Source organism: Macrotis lagotis, chromosome 3, assembly GCF_037893015.1.
Source record: "Macrotis lagotis isolate mMagLag1 chromosome 3, bilby.v1.9.chrom.fasta, whole genome shotgun sequence".
In the NCBI taxonomy this organism is placed as follows: Eukaryota; Metazoa; Chordata; class Mammalia; order Peramelemorphia; family Peramelidae; genus Macrotis; species Macrotis lagotis.
The window spans coordinates 149,478,081-149,501,575 of record NC_133660.1 but is presented as its reverse complement, the minus strand read 5'-3'; the positions used below and the strand labels follow the sequence as shown (position 1 = coordinate 149,501,575).

The following is a 23,495-nucleotide window of genomic DNA, read 5'->3' as shown; positions in this document are numbered from 1 at the left end:
GAAAAATATCATTTGCTAGCAATAGTTTCAGGAAAAAAAATACAAGAATGAAGGTCTTGAATTGAACTATCCTTGATAATCCAAATGTAAATCAAACTTTAATTGGAAATCCTTACCTTGACAGGTGCCATTTTTCTCCTCGTACCCTGCTTTGCACATGCATTTCCCAATTGGAACCAACCATTCTCCTTCAGCACTGCAATGCATCTTGGGTGGTTCCTCAGTCACAGAGTGGTTGACACAGGAGCCTGATACTTCTAGCAGTTGAGAAGAATCTGCTCCAGTGATTGTGTCCGGAAAGAGTGCCAGGTTTCGAACCACAGAAGGACATTTTTTGTAATACACACGCACTGATACTAGAGCAATGCAGGCACCCACATCTTGGAAAGCAAGATAAAATCCCTTTTTGGTCAGAGGCCCAACATCTCTTATTTCTGTATTAAGTTTCATAACTCGATCACCAAGGTCCAATTCAGTAAAACTTTCATCTGCAGCAATTGTATCTATCTTGATATACTGGTTTTCTTTGATATTTCGTCCATCTTCATCATCAGATTCAAAGTAATACATATTAAAAGTCTCCTTGCAAGTCCCAAGTCCTCCTGGAAGGCTATTACAGTCCCTCAGAGTAAATTTGAGTTCTATGAATATTCTGGAGGCACCTTCATTGGAAATCCAACTGGTGAGAAGCCAGTTATTCTGACTCTGTTCCATAACTTTGCATACTTGATAGGTATGTATTGGGGCATAATTCTCATCCACTTCTCCAATCTCTTCCCACTGTACAATTAAAAAAATAGAAAACACAAATTTCATTAGACAGGAAAAATGTATCATTTGACTATCAGATACTTCACTGTCATCTTTATTATCTTTTAAAAATGAATCTTTAAGTTTCAACTATCAAGTATATAGAAATGGAAGGGGGATAAAATTTATTTCTTTTCCTTAATATTTTCTTTTCAAGTACTAGACAAAATAATTTTTCTCCTGTCTCTTACCTATAATTGATAAATGTTTAGGGACTATGGAAAGCATATTTCCTAAAGAAGTTCTAATTTACTGGAAAAATAAAGAAGAGTTTTGATGAAAGTACAAGGGAAAAAGTTGGAAAAGCATATAATTCCATGTGTATCATTATGAGTGAGGTCTACAAAGAAGAAGAAAATGATTAAGTATTAAAAGAAAAAAGAAAAAGAGACAAAGTAAGTTGTGGGAAGGGGAGTAAAACATCATCTCCATGACCAAAACTTCGAGTTAATTCTCTATATATACCAACATAAATAAAATTAATGTACATACATTTTTTCAAAACAATAAACACATTACTATAGATAATTCTGCAAATAAACTACTGTCAATGAAGATCAATAACTGCTATGTAAAGTATAGTCTTAAGTGTTGTCCAGGGGTGAATGGAAAAATAATTGGTTTCTAGTTGAACAACTGGCAAATGTGTGTAACAAATGGGATTTGAACCATTTTATACCTCTCTAACCATTATACTATGCTTGCTTCTCCAGTGCAACAAAGTGTTTTGCAATTTTGAAATAGGTTATGTATAATAAATTCACAAATGGATGTTGTTCTATATTAGTACCATTTGCTTCATCCTTTGTTCATTAATACTGTGAGCCTGGATATTCCTATAGATAAGCTATTTCTAGCACTAATTCTTGCACATATATATATATATATATATATATATATATATATATCATGGGAAGGGGAGATTGGTAATTATCTTTGAGGGAAAATTAAATTTACCTTTGTTTACTTCAGTTCTAAGGCTCAAAGGGAAATTGAATCCAATGGATAAAGGCAATGACAAAACAAAACTCCAGATCATCAGTGATGAATAATTTGATCCATTTCTGCTAGAGAATGACGGACTCAATATATAGAATAAGACATAAATTTTTATAGTTGTCACTATGAGGTTTTGCTTTGTTTGATTATTCATATTTTATAAGGGTTTTGTTTTTCTCTTCTTTTTAAAAGAGAAAGAAGAAATTTTTTTTGTTAATTGCTCTAAATATAAAAAACAATGTCAAAAAAGTCCACAGAAAAAGAAATAGTACTGATCCAGTATTGTTGATAGTTATTTCTACTTGTTTTGGTATAAAAAATAATGAAAACTGATGTCTTTATATATTAACAATAAATACAACTAGATTTTCATATTTCTCATTAATTCATAAAGATATCAAGAGGGAAAAGATATATGCAAAATGAAAAAAGTTGTATTTCAATTTATTTTCATAATTTCATGTCTCGTGATTTCAACTTGATATTAAAATTCTAACATTCATCAAAGAGGGAAGATTAGAAAATGTTAAGGAGACACAATTGACTACGTATGCAAATTCAAAATAAAAGATGTGAAGATTTTTATTTTGGAAGTCACCTTACAGATCACATTTTATATAACCTTTCTTGCTTTCTGGATAATTTTCATATATAACTTTGTCCATTATTAGAAAGTGAAAATTTTGCCACAGCTTGGACAAATTAGTCCTGTGCTCTATGATAACTCTGATTTTAATATTTGCTTTTCATTGAAAAGTTTTATGCTCAACTCCCAATTATTACCGATTTCTAAGACTCATAATTTCATGCAGAATGAATATAACAAAGAGCAAAGAATTAGCCCACAACATAAATGAGACAAAGTACCAAAGCTAACAAGAAAATCCTCAAATTAATATAGTAAGATACAGTTAAACTCATTTCCTTCAAATTAAGTGAAATTGATGAATTATATTATAAAGCATTGGATTCTTTTCTTCTATGCACAAGAAATCAAGTCTATCTACAGAATTAAAATCAAAATGCTACATTAATTTGGTGCTAAATGTTTCCTTTATGTCTTTGATAGCCCTCAGAAGGAAAACACAAATGGATTTCAGCAGTGTGGTGTTAAATCATTTATAGAAGACCTATTTCTGCATCAGATATTACAGTAGGACATTGCAAGCAAGTTAACAGACCTGGAGGCTGCAAAAGACACTGAGAAAATGATGGTATACAATTCACACACTCAGTGTATGCAAAACCCAAAGATATCACAAGTTCTATAAAAAAAAGTAAGTTACAAAGCATTTGATGTGACTGCTCAACAGTCACTTGCTTCAGGTGTTAATTTTCAAGTATAAGCATAAACATTTTATTTTCTATATGTTCTCAATTAGAGAGACTACAATCGCTATAGTATAGATTGCTTTTTTGTTATGTTTTCGTTTTTGATTTTTTTCCTTGATTACCTAAATGAGCACCTCTATTTATATGGCTGACATTATAATAATAAAAATGTTTTAATTGAAGTAATTATTTCTATGAATCTTTCCATAAACAATTATGTAGGATATACAGTATAACTTCCACAGAGCCCTGCTCCCATTTTGGCAAGCCTGTTTACAAGAAGATGGAGAGGATACCTGTAACTGTAACTCATAGTGCAGAGACAATATTTGAGGCTCCCCTCCCTCCCAACCTCATAATTTATGTTCCCTCTTCAAGGAAAAAAAATGATTCACTGTCCTCCACTAAAATCCTTAATTGGGAGAGGAATTAATAATTTAGGGATAAACATTAACTTAAACAATACATACAAAAAGATATTTGATTCTTCTGAATTTTTCTGGAAGCACTTACTAAAGGATAGTGACATATGATGAGATTAGAAAAGGCACTTGAAAATACATTATGGTGATGGACTGCCACAGGAGAATAAATGATGCAGGCTTTGGCTACCTGTCAACTTATATTACATATTTAAATAAAGAAGCTTATTTAAACCTCTTATGAAATAAAATGCCTATGCATATATAATCCATAGATACATACACAAATTAGGTTATTTGAAAAAAACCCATGAAGTTTTAAATATATACTTGGGATGGAGTATTTTTGAAAAACCAAAATAATGTATTTGTTCACCTTTATTGATATTTCATGCCTAATAGAAATTCATTTGCTACATTATGAATTGACTAAAAAAATTGCAAAATATATCATGCATACCTGTGTCTGTGTTAGGGATAGAAAGGAATCCAATAAAACAACAATATGTAAATGTATGTGAAAAGTCTGCTGTTTCCAGAGTTTATCTATCCCTTACAAAGTCATGACTAAACAATCTATATCCTATCACATACTTATTCAAATCAGAGAGTTTCCTGAAGCACAAAGAGGTTGTGTTTAACTCAGGAAATTTAGCAGGTAAATATTTTAAATTCAGGTCTCCTTAATCCACAAACTCAGTACTTTATTTACCATTTCATATTGAATTTGTATTCATTTGCTTATGTATCTCTGTCTTTATCTTCTTTCTTTACATAAATATATCTGAGTATATGAGATATACATAGATAAGTATTTATATATAATGTATATGTATATTTATTTTTCACAATTATAAATTGTTCTACTTCATTTCTCCCCCGCTTCAGGATCCATTGCTCTAAGCTTCACTGATCCACTTTATAACTTCCTTTCCTCCCCCCTACCATCAGAAACCCATAACCCTTGCTAACCCCTTCTTTTTCTTTTGCAGCCTGTCATTTCTGTTTAACCATGCTGCAGGGATCTATATGTTCACTTGTTTCACTGGTAGCAACAAAATAACCAGATGTTCTCTTTAAGTAGAATATTTCCTAAAATATATCCCCATATAGGACAGTTCCATTTAAATCAGCATGCTTAGTCAGGCACAATCACCAAAGTTGCATTAAGTGCTTAGGTTTCTTCCTAAGATGTCTTTGGCCTTGAGATATATAATTTGAGTCCATTAATGATAGTCCTGGAGGGAATGGAGATATTGAAAATCTCTAAGATAAAGAGTGGGAAACTCATTACTGACAAAGGTATTTTCGGGTGGTTCTAATTGTTAATTTATACTCATAATGAAGCAAAATATACCTCCTTCTGTCCATTGGAACTATTTTTTTTTTTTTTAGTGATTTGGCACCACAGAGAATTATGCTTCACTTGATGCAAATACAGAAACAGACATTCATTTGATGAGTTTCCCAAGTTTAAAATAAAATACATATTTTTACAATTCAAAAGAAGATATTTATTTGGAGGATGATGATTCCCAGGAATGGGATGGTCTCTCAAAGGGGGACAGCTAAAATACCCTTTTGAATTATTATAAATTGCTAAAATTCAGTATAGAAGGGAACATTTATATAAGCAAATGTTTATAGGTATGCCAAAGAGGGCTTGTTGACTATGTGAACTATCTACAATATCATGTAGAGTCACCTCTAGGTAAATTTTTATTAAATATCTTCAATGTACTAGTCATAATGCTTCAAAGTAAAAAGAAAAAAGTAATAATCTCTTCCATCAAGGAATTTACATTCTATTAGAACAAGATTATATATATATATATATATATATATATATATATATATATATATGAAATATACACAGAAAATGGCACACTTTCTTTTTCCATACACACACACACATATACACACATATAAAAATATATTGGGGCACAAGCCATAGAGAGTAAGCATAGTGGTTTGACTGACACAAGGATGTGCAAATTACAACCATGTGAAATAAATATTGAGTAAAATCCTGAAAAGCAAAACTGAATTCCTGCTACTAGCGAGATGATAAATTGAGATGATAAATTTTGCCATCTTTTGACTCAATTTTTACCTAATCCTTAGCCATTGAATGTGTATGGCTTAAGACAAACTGAAAGCTGGGAAAAATTTTAATTTGGAAAGGCCAATGTCACTTAACTGCTTCTTGAGCCATTGCCACTTCTCTTTGTAATGCCACTAGACTTTGATAGAGAGAATGAGACTGATAATTTTGTACAGCTCTCCCTTACTTAAATCCAATTCATGCAAATCAAGGCTTCATTCTTTTGGTGGCATTAGTTCTTTTTTGAAAATGAAGAATGAATACCACAAAAGACTGAATGAGACTTGTTGATCACTGACTTGGAAAGTGTCAATCAAGGTGAAAGACTAGAAGGATGATAAGTTAGAAGTTTATTACATTTGCAAATGACAGTAAGGTAATTAAGATAGGTAATATATTAAATAACAGAGAGAGGAAAAAATCCAACAGCTTGGAACAGTAGGTAGAGGTTAACAAAATGAAACTGATCTGAAAAATATGTAAAATAATGTTGTTATGGTTTTAAATTACTTGACACATTTTGATTTTCAGGTTGCTAAACTAATCAGTTATTTATAAAAAGTCTGACATCAAGCTAGTGAGAACTCAAAATGGAGTGCCCCTAGGCAGCCCTCAGAAGAGACAAACTAGTTATGTATGGAACTCAAGCAGGTAAAAGTTAACCATGGCAATTATTAGTGGAATTGACCAGTGAATGTCCCCTTATATTTTTTTCCTGGGGAAAGATAGAGATCTAGTCTCACAGGGGAGAGGAGGGGAAGGGAGACAGCAGGAGTTTTCTTGTATATAGTTGTTTTCAAGTTGTCTACTTTATTTCTTAAATTTTCCTTGCATTTTCAGCACTTAATTGAGAACCTGACACATAGTATGTGATTAAAAAGGTTTATTGTTAACTGACTCTTCTCACAACCACCTTTTGAGTATCAACTCTACTTCCATACATCTCCCTTTCATTCTCTTCTCCTCCTCAAAATTTTAACTTTTTGGGCAACCACTGCCTTCCTTTGTGACCCTTATCTCTCTCCTGTATTATGGTGATGGATTCTGAATTGGTTCCCCTGGGTTTCCTTGTGTGTATGAAGAAAGAGACAAAGTATAGGCCCAGTAGAGATTTACCCTTGGCTACCTGAACTGTAATACTTTTTTAGGTAATTCCCTGCCTACATGAAGAAGAAAAATTTCTTCTAGCCCAAACTACATATGTTCAGCACTCTCTAAGGAACTTTTACAAAAAAAAATTATTCCAGATTCTTTCATATATTTTCAGTGATCAAAATCTGAGTCAACTCAAATTTCAGAACCATTTTCCAGCCTAATAATACTTCCTCTTCCTTTTGCTTTCTCAAAAATCTAGCCAATTTGCTCAATTTCTATATTTGAGCAGGAATTCTTAGATTCCAAGACAGCTGATGGGTCTAATTTTCCAAGGTTTATTCAATAAAAACTTTAAAAATGTATAGGATCTCAGGGCAGCTAGGTGGCGCAGTGGATTGAGCACTGCCTTTTGAGTCAGGAGTATCTAAATTCAAATCTGGCCTCAGACATTTAATAATTACTTAGCTGTGTGGCCTTGGGCAATCCATTTAATCCCATTTGCCTTGCAAAAAAAAAAAAAACTAAAAAAATGTATAGGGTCTCACAGATAGAAGAATGCTAGTTTAAAATTAAGTTTAACTTTTAAGTGTCTAGAAAATCAACTTTAGTCTATATTTTTTAGGTTTTTCCAAGGCAAATGGGGTTAAGTGGCTTGCCCAAGGCCACTCAGCTAGATAATTATCAAGTGTCTGAGACTGGATTTGAACCCAGGTAACTCCTGACTCCAGGGCCGGTGCTTTATCCACTGCTCCACCTAGCCACCACCTCTATTTTTAAAGACCTTTCATATGAATTTTGATGATGCACTAATGTATACTTTTATCTCATCAATTTCTCCCTCAGTGATCAAATCACAGTCCATCACTGCCTCTTTATCTAGAGTGGGGACTCTGAAAATGCTATTTCCTTTGCCATAGGTATCTGGACATGGCATGAATGTCAAAGGATTACAGAAGCTATTATACAAAATGATTATCCCTTGCTTTTGTTTTGTGACTGATTTCCTTAACCCTCCTTTTTCTCCATCTTTATGATTATATGCAAAGATCTATCTCTTTCATTCTATGGTACTATTCATCTTAGGCAATACAATTTAGCCTAAACATGTCCATCAATTTCCTTTCTCTTGCCCCTTTGACTACACTAAATACTTGAGTTAAAAAAATGTTTCTACAACTCAGGAAAAAAGATGATAAAAGAGGAGACCATGAACTATCAATAAATAGATCTTCTTTATTATGTCTATAAAATATTTTAGGATACTAATCTACATGTATATCTAAGACAACTTTGATAAAGCTAAAAACCCAAAGGCTGGCTATCAATGATATTCTAGATTGAATCACATATATATTGTCACGTAATTGACAAACAAGCATACTATTAGTATAAATAATATTTAATTCAGAGGAGCAAAATGTACAATTGAAAGTTATCTTGCTAAAAGATATCTTCCAAGCTTAAAATTAAAATCTTAAATTTGCAATGAATCATATACAAAGATTTAAAAAGGATCTCAGAGGTCATGTAGTTAAAACCCTCATTTTATAGATAAGGAAAATGAGATAGAAATAAATGAGTGATTTTCAAGTGGTAAGTAGCAGCTCAAGATATGAAAATAGGTTTTCTTACTCTGAGTACAATATTATCCCTACAATAAAACTAATTACAGAGATTGCTTTTAAAAAATTTTCATATCAAATGAAACCAAAAACATGAAGAACAACATTCATCAAAGATCATTCTAGAAAATGGACGATATCCAATCACAAATAGAAGAGGAATTCTCTATAGAAGTTTTGAGCCTATTTAAAAACATTATGCTGAGTGCACAAGGCAAGTTCTTCTAAGTGACAACCATTACCACTCAAGAAAGTTCAGCCTAACATTACTTACATAGAAAAAAAAAGTTGATTAAAAATATTTATTATGCATATTATGACATATAGTGAATGCACATCTTATAGTCCAAAACTGTGCTACATATGTTACAAATGTACAAGATGAGCCCAGAATTAAAAAGCAAAAGAAGATTTGCCTGGATTGCCACTGGAAAGTTATGCAGTACTTTTGATTACCTTCTTCATATGCGAATATCTATCTCTTTAGTGTCAACATTATTCTAGTGTTGCAATGTGTCTGTGAATCAAACAATACTCCAGTCCAAAATGAAAGTTATATTAATACACCAAGTCAGACTGCTAATCTATTTTAAATTAAATTATTAAAATTTAATTCTTGGCATATTTATATCTTGCTTAAATTCAGTAAAGAAAGCATTGCTTTAAAAATATAATATACATTCAACTAACTTGACTCTTGCCATTTCATAAGATAAAAGTCCTCCATGATAGGATTTCTACTGATGACACTGCATTTTATTCTACATTTTAGACAAACAACATTAAAGCAGTCTCAGTGATTTCCTTTGGTTTAGAGATGTTAAAACTTGGATAACAATCAATTGCCTACAGTTTAATTCTGACAAGACAGAAATATTTCTGCTTGGAAGTTTTTTTTTTCTATCAAACAGATAGCCTTACTTGGCTTTTGGATTACTATATAGTTCACTGCCCTATAGGTTTGTGACATTGCTATTTTTACTTTTTTTAATATTTTGTAGAGTTTTCTAGACTTAAGTTCTGAATTTCATACTTGAAAATATAGCAATGATACATTTATTTACACACTATTCAATTGCACTATGTTATTATGAATGTTCTACTTTCTGAAATGCATAATCATAGTATAAGAAGAATGTTTCACATCTCAGACCTCAATTAAATTAAATAACAAAACATTATTTGTCCAGATACCTTTAACAGGTAAGAATAACTCTTTGCCGAAATGAACTATTAATTCCTAGACACTCCTTTCAAAGTAATCAAAGTTCTGTACTAGGTAGAATAGCTTATATAATCACATTGAAATTATATTCTTCTAGACGTTGCATAAAATTAGGTAGTAAAATAAGTGATTAATTGAAAGATTAGAAATTCCTAGTAGGGGGCAGCTAGGTGGCATAGTAGATAAAGCACCGGCCTTGGAGCTAGGAGTACCTGGGTTCAAATTCAACTCAGACACTTAATAATTACCTAGCTGTGTGGCCTTGGGCAAGCCATTTAGCTCCATTTGCCTTGCAAAAACCTAAAAAAAAATTCCTAGTAGTCTGAATATTTAAAAAGTGATTGTGTCAAGGGCATTCCAACAATTGCTTCAAGAGTTTTGAGGACTCCACTTAAAGCTTGTTTGCCTAATTAAGTAACAATAAAAGAGATACTCACCTGATGAAATTGTCAGCAAGTAAATTATATTGATAGCTATGTTAAATATAGTTTATTTATTTTTTTAAATATTTCCAAATTATGATGATCTAATTTATAACATTATTTTTTTTTAATTTCAATTATCAAATTCTTTTCTTCCCTTTTATCCACTTGTCCCTTCAGAAATATTATACTGATTATGCAAGTTATACAAGATGGTTCCACATTAGCCATGTTGCTAAAAAAAAAATTAAAAAAGCAAGATAAAGTGAAAAAAATAAACTTTGGTACCCAGAGTTCATCAATTTTTTCTCTGCATGTGGATAATTTTTTTTTATCATGGGTCCTTAGCAATTTTCTTAGATCATTGCTTGATAAGACTAGATAAGTCATTCACAGGTGATCATCATTATATAAAATCACTACTATGTACAATGTTTTCCTGGTTCTTCTTACATTATTTTCATCATTTCTTTTTTTTTTTTTAGGTTTTTGCAAGGCAAATGGGGTAAAGTGGCTTGCCCAAGGCCACACAGCTAGGTAATTATTGTCTGAGACCGAATTTGAACCCAGGTTCTCCTGACTCCAAGGCCGGTGCTTTATCCAATACGCCACCTAGCCACCCCTTATTTTCATCATTTCTTAAGAGGCTTTCCCTGTTTTTCTGAAATCATCTTGCTCATCATTTCTTAGAGCACACTAGCACTCCATCACAATCATAGATCCCAACATGTTCAGCCACTCCTCAATTGATGAGGATCCCATTGGTTTTCTTTTATTTAAATTTATTTTTATCTTTTTTATAAGGCAATGGAGTTAAGTGACTTGCCCAGGCTCACACAATTAGATAATTATTAAGTCTCTGAGACTGGATTTGAACTCAGGTCCTCCTGACTCCAGGGTCAGTGCTTTTTTCCTCTGAAACACCTAGCTGCCCTGATACCATTAATTTTCAACTCTTTGCCACCACAACAAGAGCTACTATAAATAATTTGCACATATGGTTCCTTTTCCTTTTTTTTTTAAATCTCTTTGGGTTATTGTAGTGGTATTTCTAGTTCAAATAACAGGTACAGTCCTTTGGTCATAGACTATATCACCTAGTCTTGTACAGGATCATAGAGCTTAAAAGTAGTAAATAGTTCATTTAGTCTGGGACTTCGAAGACTGAAGTCTATGGACTTGTTTTGGGATTGTTTTTTAAGCTATCCAACAGTTGAATTTCTTGTATACATATACATTTTTATACATTTAAAAAAATCATTCTGTGCTCTATAGAGTTCACCAGACTGTTAAAGGAATCTATGGCACAAGAAAATACTTTAAGAACATTTATCTATTCCAACCTCCCCCCACCCCCAGTTTTTTGGTAGATGAAGAAACTCGGACTCAGGTAAAGAGAATAGCCTACTACAGTCACACCTGCAGTAAAGACTCAGAATTTGAATTCAGGCTCTCCAAATAAATTTGTTCAGCTTTCCTTTGTACAGTCCTACTTGAATGAAAACCTAGATACAAATTTAGGGAAAGCATCTCTCTGATATGGTCTCTCATTATGGAGCTTTTTCTATTGAAATATAGGATTTAAAACTTGGGAATATGTTTTAAGACTGAACAAGACCCCAATTTTAGAGTGGAAGAACCTGAACTCCAAAGAGGGAAACTTACTTGCTCAAAATTGTATAATTTTATGATAAAACTGGACTTTCTTTATGTGGAATATAGCATGTTCTTCCTGTCTGAGTTTAGCGAGTTGTGTTTCTGGAATTCTGTTACTCAATAAGGAAAACCCGTATTTCATTATTCTATAGATGTCACTAAGTATACTTAAATAAACAAAGAATTGAACAAAAAATACACAAAATATGCTAAAATATCTTTCAAGAGCAGTGTTTGCTATATATTACTTTTTTATGTTGCTACTATATAGCATGTTTTATTTCTCTTGTTAAAACTTTCATGTACATGTACTCAAGTGATCTCATTTAATCAGAATTTCTATCTACAAAGAAATAGGTGAATCCATGGCAAACCCAAGATATGCCAAAATGCAAAATAATCAGTAGTGACAGCCAAATGAAAACTAAAATTAAAAACATGAGAAAATGACCCCCTCCCTCATATTCTGCATTCAGAAAAAAAAACATAGCACAATGTTTCTGTTCTTGGCCTATATTTCACTAAAAGTGCATCAACCTATTTTTGTTTTAAAAATATTTTCTTCTTTTTTAAGGAAGTTTTCATACTAATTTATTATCAAGGCTGGCTATTAGGATTTATTTTTGCCACAACAATTTAAATTGACTATCTATAAAGGTATGTAGGGATTGTGAAAATGCACTAGTGGAGGGTATAGCCACACAAGATGAAATCATGAGTCCTTAGCATACTGATTCATATCTGGTTCATATCTAAATAAATTCAAATCCATCTCAAATTATGTTGCAAATTTAAAACCCATTTTTGGAGAAGATATTTTTTAAAGATGCTGAAAATGACTTAGTCTAAAGAAATATCAGACTTAATTTGCACTATATTGTTAACAAAATATTTGCAAATTCAACAATCTCAAAGCTATAAGAGGAACTTAATAAATACTAAACAAAATAACAGATGGAATAGATGATTTCAAAACAAAATAACTGCAACAGTTAAGTCCATAAATTTTTAAACTTGAATTAATCTCTCTCCAAATTAGTTTTCTTTTGTTTACTATGAGAAAGTTTACGTCTTATGATAAAAAAAAAAAAATTATTCATTTGTAAATTGATGGTACATCATTTACCTACCTCCTTCAAATACTATTATGGTATTTATTAATATTTAGCAAAAATTTAGAATTTACTCATAATCAAAATGATTGTAGAAAAAAATGCTTATTTATGTTTCCAACAACTTTCTTTTACCACTCCTACATATTTCCACCAATCCTATATCTCTTTAAAAGTATATAATTTTTTTTTATTTTAGTAACCACTTTAACAGTTACTAAAATCTCCACCTGATCAAGTGTTTAAAAAGACTGGTTTCTTGGGGGGGAATAGTAAGGTGGCACAGCAGATAGAGCACCAGCCCTGGAGTCAGGAGGACCTGACTTCAAATACCCTAGCTGCGTGACCTTGGGAAATAACAACCTACTTTCTTGCAAAAACAAACAAAAAAAAATATGATCTTTTTCAACAGTCCAATTAGTAGGATATTTATCCTCTGCAACAGGACTCTTTATATGTATGAATATATTTGATAACACAGAAATCAGGATTTTCTGTGACCATCAAGATGCATACAAGTATGTAAAGATTCAGCACAATTTTTCAGTCTTCTTAAATGTTGAAGTACATAGTCTCAGCTGATAAATGAACCAGGAAGTGGTTAGGGAGAAAGGACGCTGCCAAATGATCCTATAATCAATTTTCTAAAACATTGCCTCAATTGATTCTTACTTTTTTTTTTTTTTACAGATCACAACCCTAAGGTGCAAAATTGTTAAATGAAAAGTGATTTAAAAATAGAAAGGATGCTGACTTGGAGCTCAAAGGATTCAAATCCTAAACTCACTATATGTGAGATCTGAGAAAACATGCTTCAGTTCTCTGTATTATTTCAGCATCTGCTTATGGAGATATTGAACTAAATATCGGATTCCAGAGTTGGGAAGTATCTGAGACAAGCTTTCAATGTAGTTTTTTCCCCCTAAATTCTAGTGTAGTTAGATGCTAGTTATTCAATAAAAAACTTTTATAAGATCTTACTGCATTGAAGATATAAATACAAGTGAGGTTAAAAAAAAAGACAGTATAAGCCCTCAGGTAGTTCACATTCTAAAGGGAGAAGATAAGACATAAAAAAGTTGAAAAGGTAGGGGAGAGGGTAAGTGATATCAATGTAGCCTAGTGAGAAAAGAGCCTAGTGTAGATATTCTTTAAAGGAGGCTCTAAGAGTTCTTATCCAATCAGAGAGAAGGGGCTGCCAAGTCTGAGGGTGATTTCCAGGTGTGATTCTGGGGCTGTGCAAAACAGTAAATTCATTTAAAATATAATTGCTGTTAGTTTAAGGTTTATTTTTTTTTTTGTTTTGCTTACTTTATTTTTTTAAATATCAGTGAGCTCTTGTGGACAATAATAAATTAAGAAAATTTGGAAAAAGAGTTAAGTGACTTCCCCAGAGTCACACGTTTAGTGTCTGAGGGCAAATTCAAACTCAGAAAAATGAATATGCCTGCCTTCAGACTTAACACTTTATCCATTGTGCTCCCCAACTGTCTAGACTACCTATATATTTCCAATTATTCTTTTATACATCATTATGATATAATTTTGTACTCTAATTATTTTTTGTATACTTCATATCTTTTTATTAGACTTAGATTCATGAGAGCAGTAATCATAAACATTTTAAGATTTGAGTCTCTGCTTGGTCCTAAATGTACTCTGCACAAAGTAAGAATTTTAATATTTATTAAATTTAACTAAAATTTATACTGCAGTATGAACACATGTGAATATTCCCTAATAAACAAATAACAGGTAAAAACATTTTCATATCTAAATAAATTGATGAGAAATTCTTTAGGGAGAATTGATTCTAGTTATTTATCAATAAAACCTTCTGAATCTATCTAAAACTAAACTAAAGTATATAGCCATTCTGTCAAGAAAAGTGATCTTTTGACTAGAAAATTCATAAGAATAATGGCTAGTGGAAAATGAATTCTCACTTATAAGTAAATAGTGAGAGCACCTGGAAATATGATGAAATCAAATAACCAAAATCAAATGAACTACATCACTAAGAATTGAAAAGAAAAAAATCATGACTATTATTGTTGATATAATATTAATGATATTAAAAAAGATAAGAGAATGGGCATGATGTCAGGGCTAGGGAAGAGCAAATGTCTGGATTTTCAAAAAAAGGTCAAAAGAATAGCACTTGCAAAGTATAGGCTAGTAAATTTCATTTTGATATCTGGACAATTTTTCTTAAAAAAAAAAAAACATTTAAGGGTGGCTAGGTGGCATAAGTGGAGAGAGCACCAGCCCTGGAGTCAGGAGTACCTGAGTTCAAATCCGGCCTCAGACCCTTAATAATTACCTAACTGTGTGGCCTTGGGCAAGTCACTTAACCCCATTGCCTTGCAAAAAAAAAAAAAAAAAAAACTAAAACAAATTTAATGAAACGAATCAGCATAGTTATATATGGAAAAGGTAATGCCACACAAAGTATAGTTTGTCGGGATTAATAGAATGGTAGATCATATAAATGCTCTCTGACTAGTTTGAATCAAATTTTTTTGCCAAAGGCTCTAATGTTTCTGGTTCCATTCTGTCCTAGCCTTTAGTTTAGAGGAAGGGCAAGTGAGTGAGAGGTGAATCAGAGGTGCAATGGATGTAACTCAGGAGTCATGAAAATCTTAGTTATTGCTTATTTGTATGGTCTTGACCAAATTGCTTAACCTGTGCCTCATTTCCTCATGTATAAAGCAGAGATGATGATAATAATAATAACACCCTCACAAGGTTGTTGTGAAGAGCAAATGAGTTAACATATGCAACATTTTGCAAATCTTAACTTGTTCTATGTATAAATACCAGGTTAGATAGTAGTGATGGTAGTACTAGTAGTAGTAGTAGTAGTGGTAGGAGGAGGAGGAGGAGGAGGAGGAATAAGTAGTAAGAATTATTAATGATTCTGGCAGTAGAGGTAGGACAAAGAATAGGAGGAGGAGGAGTGAGTAGTAGTAGTCATAGTTGTAACAACAGCAGCACAGCATTTTTAGGAAGGGTTAGGATAGTGATCCTAGTCTCTGGTCAACTATTAAAATACTTACGCAAGTAAGGAATGGGAGGGGAACAGGCATTTATGTACTGCCTACTGTATAAAAGGAACTGTGCTGACTGCTTTTTTTTTTTGCAAACATTCTCACCACAACATTTGAAATAGACTGTATTTTGATCCTTTTTTTTGCAAACATTCTCACCACAACATTTGAAATAGACTGTATTTTGATCCTATTTTACAGTTAAGAAAGCTAAAATAAATAGAAATTTAGTAACCTTCCCAGGATCATGAAACTAGATTGGATTTGACTTCAGTACTAAATCTAAATAATTTATTGAATAACCAGTTTTAATAATGTGTACTTTAAACTATCTAAAGTAGTACGGAATGAATCCATGGGATCTAGAACATAGTCTGCTGCTATAATAATTTATGTTTTTTTTTTTTTTCCCAAATCCTCCAATTGGCTCTAGAGAAATGAAAAAAAGACCTACACTTGGTCCCCTTATAGATGGGGACCATCTATAAGGGGCTAGGGAGAAATCAGGTTTCTGAAAGTCTTTGCCTCTGAACTGACCAGAATAAAGGGAAAAGTCTGACCTAGGAGGGTTGTATCCATTACATCTCTCAAAAAATGAGGAGGGAGTAAGTAAAAAAACAAAGCAAATAGAAGCTGGTTACTCTTTCTCTGCAAAACAATATGTACTTTTACAATGAGAAACAAATAAAAGATCTGAACAGTGAAATGGTGCATTTGATAGAATATCACATCTGGAGATAGGAAGAGTTATCTTCCTGAGATTAAATCTTGTCTCAAATAAAAATCATAGAGGGTCAAACATTGAGTGAACAAAACGAAAATAAAGGAAGCAGTAATATTTAATCTGGAGAATAGAATCTTATAATCACTTGGAAGATAGTAGCATAAAAGATTTACTATAAATAATCAGCCTTGGCTTTTAGGGCAGAACAAGGAATAATAGATACGTAAATGTAAAATATGTAAATTTCAACTTCTTTCTTTATCTATTTATTTATTTATTTTTGAATTTTACAATTTTCCTCCTAATCTCCCTTCACTCTCCCCACATCCCACAGAAGTCAGTCTGATAATCTTTACATTATTTCCATGCTATACATTGATCAGAATTGAATGTGTAGAGAGAAAAATCATATCCTTAAGGTAAAACAAAATATAAGAGAGAAAGATTACATAATAAGAAATATTTTTTTTTAATTAAAGGTAATAGTGTTTCTTCTTTGTTCAGACTCCACAATGCTTTCTCTGGATATAGATGGTATTCTCAATCACAGATACCCCCAAATTATCCCTGATTGTTGCACTGAGGAAATGAGCAAGTCCATTAAGATTGATCATCAACCCCATGTTGCTGTCATGTTCTTCTGGTTCTGTTCATCTTGCTCAGCATCAGTTCATGCAAACCCAACTTTCTCTGGATTCCCACCCCTCCTGGTTTTTACTAGAACAATAGTGTTCCATAACATACATATTACCACAGTTTGTTTAGCCATTCCCCAATTGATGAACATTCATTCAATTTCCAATTCTTTAACACAACAGAGCTGCTATTGTTATTTTTGTACAAGTAATGTTCTTACCCTTTTTCATGATTGCTTCAGGGTATAGACCCAGTAATGATATTGCTGGATCAAAGGGTATGCACATTTTTATTGCCTTTTGGGTGTAATTCCGAATTGTGCTTTAGAAAGGTTGAATAAGTTCAGAGCTCCACCAACAATGCATTAGTGTCTCAGATTTCCCACATCACTTCCAACATTAATCATTTTCCTTTCTGGTCATATTGTCCAGTCTGAAACGTGTGAGATGGTATTTCAGAGATGCTTTAATTTGCATTTCTCTCAAATCAGTGAAGATTTAGAGCAATATTTCATATGACTATCATTTGCTTTGATTTCCTCATCTGTAAATTGCCTCTGCATATCCTTTGATCATTTGCCAATTGGGGAATGGCTTTTTAAAATAAATTTGACTCAGTTCTCTGTATATTTTAGAAATGAGTCCTTTGTTAGAAACACTAGTTGTAAAAATTGTTTCCCAATTTACTATATTTCTCTTGATCTCGGTTACAGTTGTTTTGTGTGTGCAAAAGCTTTTTAATTTAATGTAATCAAAATTATCTTGTTTGTTTTTAGTGATGTTCTCCATCTCTTCCTTGATTATAAACTGCTTCTCTTTCCATAGATCTGACAGGCAAACTATTCCTTGATCTCTTAGTTTGCTTATACTATCGTTTTACGTCTAGGTCCTGTACCCATACTGATCTTACTTTATATAGCATGTGAGATGTTGGTCTTATCCAAGTTTCTGCCATACTAACTTCCAATTTCCAACAGTTTTTATTGTAGAGGGTGATTTTGTCCCAGAAACTGGACTTTTTGGGTTTATCAAACAGCAGATTACTATAATCATATCCTGATGTCTCTTTAGCACCTAGTCTATTCCACTGATCCACTCTATTTCATAGTCAATACTAGAGAGTTTTGATTAAAGATGCTTTATAATATAATTTTAGATCTGGTAGGGCTAATCCACCTTCTTCTACACTTTTTTTTCATCAAATCCCTGGAAATTCTTGACTTTTTATTTCTCCACATGAATTTACTTAAAATTTTTTTCTACCCCCTTAAAGTAATTTTTTGGAACTTAGATTGGTAAGGCACTAAATAAGTAGTTCAATTTAGGTAGATAAGTCATTTTTATTATATTAGGTCAGCTTATCTACCAGCTATTGATATTTGTCCAGTTATTTAACTCTGATTTTATTTGTGTGAGAAGTGCTTTGTAATTGTTTTCATAGAGTTTGTGAGTCTGCCTTGGCAGAGAATCTCCCAAGTATTTTATACTGTCTGAAGTTACTTTGAATGGGATTACTCTTTCTACCCCTTTCTGTTGTATCTTGCTAGTGATATATAGAAAAGCTGAGGATTTATGGGGGTTCATTTTATATCCTGAGACTTTGCTAAAGGTGCTAATTGTTTTTAATTGTTTTTTATATGATTTTTTTTAGAAGTCTCTAGGGATACCAGCATGTCATCTGCAAAGAGAGATTTGTTTCTCCCTTCCTAATTCTAATTCATTTTATTTCTTTTTTCTTATCTTATTGCTGAAGCTAAAAGTTCTAATACAATACTGAACAGTAGTGGTGATAACTGGTTTCCTTGTTTCACCCCCGATCTTATTGGGAATGTCTCTAGCTTATCCCCATTGTATATTATGCTTGCTGCTGGTTTCAGATAGATACTGCTTATTATTCTAAGGCACAAGCCATTTATTCCTACACTCTCTAGTGTTTTTAGTAGTAATGGGTGCTGTACTTTGTCAAAGGCTTTTTCAGCATCTATTAATAAGATCATATGATTTCTGATAGGTATGTTATTGATATAATTATTTATACTAATAGTTTTCCTAATATTAAATCAACCCTGTATTCATAGGATAAATCTTATTTGATCATAATGTAATGTATTATCCTAGTGATAACTTGTTGTAATCATTTTGCTAAGATTTTTGCATCTATATTCCTCAGGGAGATAGCTCTATAATTTTCTTTTTCTGTTTTAACTCTTCCTGGATTAGGTATCAGCACCATATTTGTGTCATAGAAAGTTAAGCAGAGTTCCATCTTCCCCTATTTTTCCAAATAGTTTATATAGAATTAGAACCATTTGTGCCATAAATGTTTGATAGAATTCACTTGTGAGTCCCTCTAGCCCTGGAGATTTTTTTCTTAGGGTGTTCAATAATAGCTTGTTGAATTTCTTTTTCTGAGATTGGGTTATTTAGATATTTAATTTCCTCTTCATTGAACCTGTGAAACTTATATTTTTTGTATTCATCCATTTCACTTAAATCATCAAATTTATTGGTATACAGTTGGACAAAATAATTGTGAATTATGACTTTTATTTCCTCCTCATTTGTGAGGGTTAATTTGTGATGAGTTAATCTTTTTTTCATTTATGATATCAGCAAATCAAATAACCAGAGATTTATCAATTTTATTAGTGTTTTCATAAAACCAACTCTTGGTTTTATTTATTAGTTCAATAGTTTTGTGATTTCAAGTTTATTAATTTCTCCTTTAATTTTTAGAATTTCTAATTTGGTATTTAAATGGGGGTATTAAATTTGTTCTTTCTCTAATTTTTTTATTTTCATGTTTAGTTTACTGATTTCCTTTTTCTCAAATTTATTCATGTAAGCATTTAAAGATAGACTATATCCCCTGAAAATTGCTTTGGCTGTATCCCATATGTTTTGGTATGTTGTCTCATGACTGTCATTATCTAGGATGAAATCACTAATTCTTTCTATAAATTGTTGTTTGATACGCTCATTCTTAAAAATGAGGCTATTTAGTTTGGAATTAGTTTTAGGTCTGTCTATCCAAGGCCTGTTATTGCATGTGATTTTTATTACATTAAAATCTGAGAAAGATGTATTCACTATTTCTTCCTTTCTGCATTTCATTATAAGGTTTTTATGCCGAAGTATATGTTCAATTTTTGTGTAAGTGCCATGTACTACAGAAAAAAAGTATATTCCTTTTTATCCCCATTCAATTTCTTCCAAAGGTCTATCATGTCTACGTTTTTGAACAATCTGTTTACCTCTTAACTTCCTTCTTGTTTATTTTCTAGCTAGATACATCTATATCTGAGAGCAGGAGATTGAGGTCTCCCACCAGTAGTGTTTTGCTGTCTACACCTTCTTGTAACTCATTCAGCTTCTCCTCTATGAATCTGGATGCTATACCACTTGGTGCATACATATTTAGTATTGAAATTGCTTCATTGTCTATGGTAGCTTTGGGGGGATATAGTTTCCTTCCTTTTAATGAGATCTATTTTTGTAGCTACTTTGTCTGATATAAGGAATGCTACCCCTGCCTTTTTCACTTCAGCTGAAGCAAAATATATTTTGCTCCATCCTTTTACTTTTATTCTGTATGTATCTCAATGCTTAAAATAAGTTTCTTGTAAGCAACATATTGTAGGATTTTGTTTTTTAATCCACTCTGTGATTTGCTTATGTTTTATGGGAGAGTTAATTCCATTCACATTCAAAGTTATAAATACTTACTCTTTATTTGCCTCCATGCTACCATCCCTCTGTGTATATTTTCCCCCTTTATTCACTTCTTCATAATCCACAGTATTTTGTTTCTGAATACCACCACCATCAGTGTGCTTGCCCCCTTATTTACAGCCCCCCTCTGCTTTCTATTCCCTTTCACTTTGCCCTTTCTTCTTTTCCTTTCTTCTCTTAGTTCCTCTTCCCCACCCCCACCTCCTGCTTTCCCCATTTAATACTTAAATGTTAAGACAAGTTTCCTAACTGAATGTGTGTTAACTTTAAGCCAAGTATGATGAGTGTAAGATTCGGGCAGCTCTTACCTCCTTCCTTCTTCCCCTCTATTGCAATAGGTCATTTGTACCTCTTTATATAATGTGATTTATCCCATTCAATCTCCTCCATTCTCCCATCTCTTTACTGTTCTCCTTTTTAAGGAGATCTTGTTTTTATTTCATTCCATTAGAGTCATAGATGTCATGAGTGACCAGTACTTCTGGGTAAGTATATTCTGTCTAAAACAGTTACAGTTCTCAAGAGTTATGAGAATCTTTGTCCCAGGTGGGGATATAGGAGGTTTCATCTTATTGGATAGCAGTTTTTTTTTTCTTTCCACTTTTTTTAACCATTTCATGTGCCTTGAGTTTCCCGTTTGAAGTCCAAATTTTCTATTTCACTCTTTTTCTTTTCATCAGGGAACGGTGGAAGTATACTATTTCACTAAACATCCATCTTTTCCCCTGGAAGATAATGCTCAATTTTGCTGGATAGTGGATTCTTGGCTCCATTCCAAGTTCCCTTGCTTTTCAGAATATCTCATTCCAGGCCCTCTAATCCCTTAATAATGATGTAACTAGGTTGTCTGTAAGCTTTACTCTGGCTCCTTGGTATCCAAATTATTTCTTTCTGGCTGCTTGCAGGATTTTCTTTTTTAACTGACAGTTCTGGAATTTGGCCACAATATTCCTTGGTGTTTTCATTTTGAGATCTCTTTCAGGAGTCGATTGATTTAATCTTTCAATAACTATTTTGTACTCTGGTTCCATGATATCAGGGCAGTTTTCCATCACTAAATCCTGTCATATTGAGTCCAGGTATTTTTTCCTCTTCAATGTTTTCCAGAAGCCCAATGATTCTCAAGTTGTCTCTCCTGGATCTATTCTCTAAGTCAGTAGTTTTACCAATGACATATTTTTCATTTCCTTCTATTTTTTTTTTATTTTGGGTTTTGTTTAATAGATTCTTGTTGTCTCATGAAGTCAATAGTTTCCGCAGGTTCCATTTTTTTGAGAAGATTTTCTTCTTCTTTTGCAACTCCTTTTCCAGTTGGTCAATTCTACTTTTGAAGGAGTTTTCCACTTGCCCAAATGAGGTTTTATGAGAATTATTTTCTTTTTTCATCTGTCCAATTATATTTTCTAAGAATTTATTTTCTTGTTGAGAGATGTCAATTTTCTCTTGCACTTTAATTTTCTCTTGAGTTTCTTTTCCCCAATTTTCCACTTGATTTTTAAACTTCTTCCTTATCTCTTCTAAGAATTCTTTCTGGGCTGTAGACCAATTCATGTTCTCCTCAGAACTTCTAGTTCTTTCTGAGTTTGGATCTTAACTTCAAAGTAGCTTTCAATGGGCCTCCCCTTCCGGCTGGCCTTTCTTCATTTTCCTAGGATCTTGTGTTAGGGGAGGGGCTGATTCACAGACCTTTAGTTGTGAAAAACCTACAGGCTTTGCTGACTGGATTTGGTAGTTCCAAGTGGGCTGTAAAGTGTGTGTGTGTGTGGGGGGGTGGTTGAGAGGCTTTCTCTGGAATGTCTGTGAGCTTGATTTGTGGTCCACTCCCTAGGACTGTGGGGATGGTGGGTTCAGTAGGTTCTGAATCGTCCTTGAACAATGTGGGTTGGGTCCTTGGGCTATTTAGTTAATCTCAGCAATGAGAGGGATCTGCTGCCCACACCTGAGCCTGGGGGCATGGGGAGGGGTGTGGGGAGGTTGTTACTGTGTGTGTTCTGGGAAAAGTCCCTTTCTCTCACAGGGATGGGGGGTGTGGCTCAACTGGAAACAAGGGGACTTTGCTGAAAATAAGGGCTTGGGGTCCTGATCTTCCAGGTCTGTATAACTGACCAGATTGATATCTAACTGACACATTGGAGCTCTTCTGACCACTGTGCTGCTCTCCTGCCTGCTCAGAAAGCCAACATTTGCAAGGATGCTTTTAGTTTAGTAAGGGCTCTCACCCCATGGCCCCTGTGCTGACTCTCTGCCCCTTGCTCAACCATGTTTCTCTGAGACAGACCTTGTTGATAGATATTCTTTTCCTTGGCATTTTCTGGAATTTGTGGATTTGAATTATGTTAAGAGCTTGATTTATATTAATTCTGAGGGAAAGCCAGGAAAGCTTACCACAATGCCTAGCTTCTCTCTGTCATCTTGGCAGGAAGTCAATTTCAACTTCTTAGAATGAAAATTTCCTCACAATTAAAACAATTCTCAAATAAAATTAAAGTCCCTTAAAAAGAAAACGATGCCTTAATCAAATGTCTTCAAGAAAAAAAATTAAATGGAAACTTGTT

At 32.9% G+C, this 23,495-nt stretch overlaps 1 protein-coding gene across 2 annotated transcripts in view; it reads right to left on the bottom strand.

Moving 5' to 3' along the window:
* EPHA5 (EPH receptor A5) overlaps window positions 1–23,495 on the bottom strand; it is a 567,705-nt gene that overhangs the window by 402,986 nt on the left and 141,224 nt on the right. The window contains exon 1 of one of the 2 annotated variants that reach the window (XM_074229342.1): window positions 117–729. The exons of the other annotated variant lie outside the window; for it this stretch is intronic. Coding sequence (XP_074085443.1) covers window positions 117–714 — 598 coding nt within the window. The 5' untranslated portion in view covers window positions 715–729. Of the gene's footprint in view, window positions 1–116; window positions 730–23,495 lie in introns of those variants that run through there. 2 annotated transcript variants of the gene reach the window in all.